The sequence below is a fragment of the Morone saxatilis genome, unplaced genomic scaffold, assembly GCF_004916995.1.
Source record: "Morone saxatilis isolate NCDOM2014 unplaced genomic scaffold, NCSU_SB_2.0 Contig22, whole genome shotgun sequence".
Lineage (NCBI taxonomy): Eukaryota > Metazoa > Chordata > Actinopteri > Moronidae > Morone > Morone saxatilis.
In genome coordinates, this window is record NW_023339785.1 from 650,877 (window position 1) to 657,742 (window position 6,866).

At 42.5% G+C, this 6,866-nt stretch overlaps 2 protein-coding genes across 4 annotated transcripts in view; one reads left to right on the forward strand and one right to left on the reverse strand.

Annotated features, from left to right (window-relative positions):
• zgc:113425 (uncharacterized protein LOC541425 homolog) overlaps positions 1-2,279 on the forward strand; it is a 5,214-nt gene extending 2,935 nt beyond the window's left edge. For 2 of the 3 annotated variants that reach the window (XM_035669181.1, XM_035669179.1), the window contains exons 4-6: positions 400-546; positions 1,578-1,635; positions 1,772-2,279. In XM_035669181.1, coding sequence (XP_035525074.1) covers positions 400-546; positions 1,578-1,635; positions 1,772-1,881 — 315 coding nt within the window. In that variant the 3' untranslated portion in view covers positions 1,882-2,279. The remainder of the gene's footprint in view (positions 1-399; positions 547-1,577; positions 1,636-1,771) is intronic. The other variant, XM_035669180.1, reaches the window with a different exon arrangement.
• A 36-nt stretch (positions 2,280-2,315) lies between these two features.
• rab33ba (RAB33B, member RAS oncogene family a) overlaps positions 2,316-6,866 on the reverse strand; it is a 6,283-nt gene continuing 1,732 nt past the window's right edge. The window contains exon 2 of the mRNA XM_035669177.1: positions 2,316-6,111. Within this exon, the coding sequence (XP_035525070.1) occupies positions 5,614-6,111 (498 nt within the window). The 3' untranslated portion in view covers positions 2,316-5,613. The remainder of the gene's footprint in view (positions 6,112-6,866) is intronic.

Genomic DNA, 6,866 nt, shown 5'->3' on the forward strand with positions numbered 1-6,866 from the left:
ATGGAAGTGCAATACTAAATTGGCCATTGTTTGCAGCACTAGCAGTGAAGCTTGAGGATGTCATTCTCAGTCAATCCAACAGAGAGCAAGATATCTCGAGAACTACTGGCCAGACATCAATTATAATTGGTATAAATATTGATATAGAGAAGATGATTCCTAATGATTTTTGTGACTCCCTAATCTTCTGTATAGTGGCCGACTGCCCTTGGACCAACACTGTGTGTGTCTATATGTTGAAAATGAATCTTGTAGTCAACCCCACCCACAGAAGTATGTCTGGGTACAACCCTGGTGGGATCTGTTTTAAAAGGTCACACTGAGCTCTCTGTTCTGTACAACATCACCGCCATGACCACCTACCACAGGTCTTTATACACGCTTTGTCTCTCTGCTCAGACGTTTGTGCTTCATCGGATGGTGAAGGGGGCCAACGCCACCATACTGCTGACCTGCACCATCAGCCTGGCTCTCTCCTCTCTCATCGCCTATGTGGGCTGCCGCAGTCTTCCGTGCTGTGGCTGCTATGATGCCAGAACTGGATTGGTAGGGAAGAACTGAGTCACCACAAATAGCCTTAATATGAGCAAAAGCAATCTAATCTCCATTTTGATGTACTGTACTGATGCTAAAAAGAACACTAGCTGACTAACTTTTGATGTAAATTAGCCAGCTTGTTAGGTAGCCGCTTACTAACATTAGCTCACTTAAGATGAGACTTTTATCTTTTAACCATCTTGAAAATGTGGTTGTCTTTCCACCATAGACAAGCCCACCATGTAGCATATCTTAAGTACAATAAAGGAGAAAGTTGACCAAGGCTTGCTTAACTCTTATTGGCTCCCAGAGCAAAGATGCAGGGCTTGGATTTCTGACATTGGTATAGAAAAGCAGCTTTTTATTTCTAGCCAGCAGTTTTTTAAATAGTCACTGCTGGCTTCTATCAGTTTTAGCTAGCTTGCTATGTAAGCTAATGTTAGTTGACTTGTTTTAAAACTACAAAATCTTTTAACCATGTGATGACTACATACATGTTATCATAGTAAGAAACCTATTTACAGAGCAGCCTCAGAATTGAGCTTCAGAGCAATGTTTTAATAGAGGTTGCTATATTCAGTATGAATAATAGCACATTTTCCTCCGTTGATAGTCGTAAAAAGTCCATTATCTGTACCAGATACTGTTTCAGCTGAGTACTCACTCAACCCCACCCTAAACTTTAATAGCATCCAGTGGGATGAGTGGATGTTCTCTCCTGAATGGGGTTTTTACTGCCATAATCTGAAACCCCACAAAATGTTGTAGTCAGCTGATGAGCCGTGACTACTAACATTAAACTAGAATTGCTGATTGAAAAAGGGGTTTAGCAGACAGTCAGTTGTCTTAGACTGTACTTCAAACACCATAATAAGAGATTCCTGTGATTAGGACATTCTGTAGTATATTGTGACATTCCTGTCAGGTAAGAAACTCAGGGTTATCATGTTGATTATTCTGAGAACCAGACTTTTTTTTCTTCCTTTAAACACTTTGCAGATAAGATATGAAAGGATGTGTTTTGTGTGTGTGTGTTGCAGGAAACGCTGGTTCCTCAGTGTGACCCTGGGGACACTGAGATGGTTTGCACTTGGCAAGGTAAGACTTGATGTTAAACATCATCTTTAAGCTAACCCTCGCCCACAGTTGCTGCTGATACTTGTGCGTTTGGTAGCGTTGAAGCCTTGCTCTCAGCAGTGAGCAGTCCCTTGATGTAGCTCTCCTCTGCGTCCAGCAGGAGGTGACGACAGGCTCTTCAACTCTCCAGCTCAGTCCACTGACCAGGGCACCACTGAGGAAGAGGAGGTTCCCTCCAAACTGCCTCCATACAGCAGACTGACCTGACACACTTCCACATTAGAGACTGGTCCTACACATTCCTGCTCGTTTCCTCCATTCCAAAGAGGATTATGGATTGTAAAGGTGTGCCTACATTTCTTATTTTTTGAAGCTGGACAGAGAGAAGGAATCTGAAAACTCTAAAGATGTCAAATTGGAAAGTTGTATAGAGATCTTTTCTGAGTTGCTGCTCTTGATTAGAACAAGCACTTTGGACTGTGGCAGTGTCTTTATTTCCTCTTCGACCAAAGATTTGTCGCCAAATTCATTTAAACCTTGCCAAAGTTGAATACCTGTATATGTGACCTGTGCCTATTTCCCTGTGTGCTGTGTGAAAGTAAATAGTGTTCTCAATATATAAATTCTAAGATGTTTTATGTGTATTTAATAAATAAAACCTGACTGAGTTGAGTGATTTTCGAAAGAGAGGTGACTCCACATTTTGAGATGTCCAAGGTAGTTTATTGCAAGGTACACATGACAAAACCATTGCAACTACTCGCCCCTAGCAGGTTCACTCACCAGTCCCTTTGTAAATTAATACCATTCTGTAATTGGATGTTTTTCTTTCTGGGCATTTGCAGTGAGAGATACAGTAGCAATATTTGCTGTTCATGGCTGTAGTGAAATAAAGTAAGGCAAAGGAAATTATAGCAGGACCCGGTGTGAAGGCGGATGGTTGGAGGGGGGTGGTATTTATCAAAAACAAAGGACACTTAAAGAAGAAAGCAGCAACCAAATCTTAAACAATAACACACCCACATGATGTCTTCCACTGTTGTCACATTACTGACAAGCCGCACAGCTGCAGATAACAGCCCGCGTCTGTGCTTCTAAGTCTTTTCCGTCCGTGTGCATAGCCTCTGAACAGAGTCCTGAGAGAAGGCCTTTTGGTTTGATTGACAGTCCTCATCCTTGAAGAAGACATTAACACTGCGGCGTTTGGCAGAGGAGCCACAGGACCAGCTGTGGCCACGACAAACATCCCTAACCACTAAGACAAAGCTGCAGTCTATGATGCATTATGGCATATGAAGAAGTAAACGTCAGCTGTTATCATACAATGGTGTTTGAGAGACATGCTGAATATTGTAGCACAAGCTTACATACAGGGTAAGTAGTGGGTTTAGGCATCCATGTACATGTGGAGGTGCACACTACTAAGCCTTGCACACTGAGAGGTATGTGTTTGATTCACTGGCTATCCTACACAGTACTAAACTCTTTACCAAGAGAGGGGAACGGCTAACAGACTATTCTCTCTAACTTCCTTACAGGTTCCCTTTGTGTCCTTTATGGTTAAATTAACAGACGATTCCTAGTTACATTCCCCAAAAGATGTGTTTAAAGATTCACCTTGAGATGTGAAAGGTCCAGTGTGTCACACTGAGGAGGATCTATTGACAGAAATGGAACATAATATCCATAGGTATGTTATCATTAGTGTGCAATTACCTGAAAGGAAGCATTGTGTTTTTATTAGCTTAGAATGAGTTTGGCTGCTAGATGCCGCTGAATCCTACACACTGGTCCTTAAACATCACGCTGCCATTATACAGACTGTTAGCTCTGCTGCTGCATGCTAACAAACTGAGCTAAACAAGCATTAGCCAGCCACAGCTCTCAAAGTGTTTGTTTTCTCTGTACTGGGTCATTTACTCCCTCCGAACATTATTCACAACTGTTACTGACGGCTAACGGCCAGTTAGCAAGCACATACAGTTCATCCAACCATTGCATTCTGTCTCATAACACTCTGCCAACCACTGCTCTATTGTGGGGAGTTTATACGCTGACAGAGGCTGATTTGTTAGCAAAAGGTTGCTTATGTACTCGTCCAGCAGTTATGTAGCAACATTATTAGTCCTATAAAGTCCTGTTTCTGGCTGACTCCTGAGGGAAATAACCGTCTCTTTAGCTGCTCAATGCTCCTCGTTGTTCACAAACTAGTCGCTAACTGTGACTGTCAACTGTTTGGTGCTGAGCAGGTAGTGTACAGCGGGGTTTTAAAGCTTTTTCCCAGAAAACAGCTGCCTTCTATGGAAGCCCATTTCCAGCCACGAGAAACATCCTGAAAATACTCACTTAGAATCTCAAAATAATGACTTAATCACAAAGTCATTATTTTCAGATACTAAATCAAAATATTGAGAAAGTTTCTCGTTATAATGACTTACAGAATCTCTTTTTCCCCCTTCACATTGGTGGAAATAGGCTTCCACGGCCTCCTACCACCGACAACTCACTGTAAAGCTCAGTTGAGGGGAGCTGTAGATTGCGGTGGTAACTCTTTGTAGGTTCATCACAATGAGCGCCTTCTTTCACAGTCACATTGTCATGACACATTGTTATTATAAAAATCGATTATAGGGGCTTTAAGTTCTTCTGGTAATTTATGTTGGGACAACCAATTCCATTAGCAGACATTAACAATAACACTGCATGGTGTCTTGACTTTGATGGCTGAAGTGTTGAATAGCTTTTTTTGTACTGATGCATTGATTCAACTTTTTGTCTCCTGATAGAAAATGTTATGTAAAAATAACTGTCTTGAAGGGACATGAAAATGCTAGCAGTGGCCAAAGACGAGGGGTTTCTACTCATCAAAAAGCTTAAAAGAAGATGAGTAATCACTTAATGCAGATGGATTGGGAGATGTCCTTTCAGTTGAATCACACTGACTCAAACCTTACCAACTACCCCTCAGAGCCCCACAATGTTTTTTAAGCAGTATGAAAACGGAAACTTTTTTCCAATCAACTACAAGGTCTGAGTGAGCTTGCATCTGCTACAAACAGAACGTGGATATGAAAGAGCTTCCCTCAAGACGCAAAGCCCGTTTCTGTTAAAGAATCTGTTTTTGGATTTAAAGCAGCCAGACTTAAATGTGCCCTGTGGAGTTTTTGACGCTGCTGACAATACATTTTCTTGTCAACACTATTCCACTGACGGACATTTGGTGGTGATATGATACATTTAACAGTGTGTTAGCAAAGATAGCTAGCAAACATAAGTATTAACAGTGCAGTAAATGTGGACGTTGTAAACCTCCTGTCTGTTCTTGCCGTTTAACACTTATTTTAACAATAAAAATATCGTACAGGCCCTTTAATGACGCTGGTTTCATGAAGAAGAAACACATTAGTGTTAGAACTCCACAGGGCACCTTTAATGAAACGGCTGAGCTTAAGCCAAATTGAGTATCGCAAATTGAGATGAATGCAAACACAAATTACAAGAAGGGGGCAGTTAAAATAACACAAACACCTTTAAATATAATACCGTCTATACTACACTGTCACAGATTATGGCCTAAAATTACAAACAAAATGGCACAGGCTGTATTTTAACACATTCTGCTTCCCCCCTGTACAAGTCCTACCCTCCCATCAGGCCATGGTAAAACTGTAAATAAAGAAATGTATGGAGCTTAAATTATTGAGTTAGACTCAGTTTTGGCCCCTCACTCAGGATCATTTCCATTTTGATTTTGGCATCCCTAAACAACAACAACAACAATCTATAAATTCTATCCCACGACCATTTCAAGTAATTTATAAAGTTAAGCAAGCATTAAAAAAAAAGTGTCCTCTTGAGACATTCATCTATGTGTTGTGCTGATTATGAAGCTAGAACCGTTCTCTCTCTCAGCCTCTTCCCTCTGCCCCCTTCCGTTTTCAATCTCTTTGTGCAGCCTCAGGCTGAAGTTCTCTCCCTCTTTCCCTCCATTTTTCTCCCTCAGCAGCTGCTGCAGCTCCAGCTCCTGGACCCATCTCCCCCATCATCCCTCCCCCTGCTCAGGTTGATGGTACCCCCTGATCCCTCGGGTGGCTGGCTCAATATCAGAGGCTTCTGAGACTTCAGCTTGTGGGCCACCGTCATAAAAATAGCCTCAACGTGGTCACTGTTCCCTCCGCCATAGTTTCCGTCCTGGCTGTTTGGGTTCTTTGCGGACGTCTCAAACACAGGCATGGAATGGGCGTCGGCAAACTGTTGCGCCACATCTGTGCCCACCTGGATGGAGTCTTGGAGGTCGCACTTGTTTCCGACTAGAATCCTGGGTACCTCTGTACCCAGTGCATGCTGCTTGCACTCCTCAATCCAGGCTGGGAGGCTGCGGAAGCTGGCAGCGTTGGTGACGTCGTAGACGAAGACGACAGCGTGCACGTTGCGGTAGTAGTGCTGCACCATGGACTTCCTGAAGCGCTCCTGACCTGCAGTGTCCCACAGCTGGATCTGTGGGGGCACAGTGTGGAGATGGATCAGCGAAAATTCAATTCAATTCAATTTAGTAATGATCGGTGACGATCATGAAAAAAGACTGATGGACATTTGACAGCACAGCAACTAATGGGGACAGCGAGCCACCGGAAAACAGCTAAACTGTAGCAATAATAATACTTAATAATAACTAAAATAATAATAACGACAATAATATTCAGTGTTTATTAGCAATTCACCTGATCAGCCCCTAACTATTAGGCTTTATCAAAGGAGGAACATCTTAAGCTACTCTTAAATGTGCGAGAGGGTGTCTGCCTCCCGAACCACGACTGGGAAGCTGGTTCCACAGGGGAGGAGCTGGTAACTGAAGCTTCTGGGCCCTCCTGTTCCTTACTTTTAGAGACTATAGGGAACCACAATAGCCCAGCATTCCTTTGAGAACGTAGTGTTCTAGGAGGGGCAATATGGTACTGATGAGCTCTTTGAGATTATTGAAGGCGGCCTGACATGAAGAGCTTTATTAGGTGAGGAGGAGGATTTTAAATTTATTCTAAATTTACAGGGCGAGCCAATGCAGAGAGCTAGAACAGGAGAGATGTGATCTCTTTTCCTTAGTTCCTGCTCAGTACCTTCGTGCTGCAGGCCGTTTTGAATTAAATTGAGCCGTTTTTAATGCACTTATGTAGGGCAACCTGCATCCTGATAATAAAGATCGCCAGATAATCCAGCCTAGAAGTAACAAATGCATGGATTGAGTTTATCTGCTT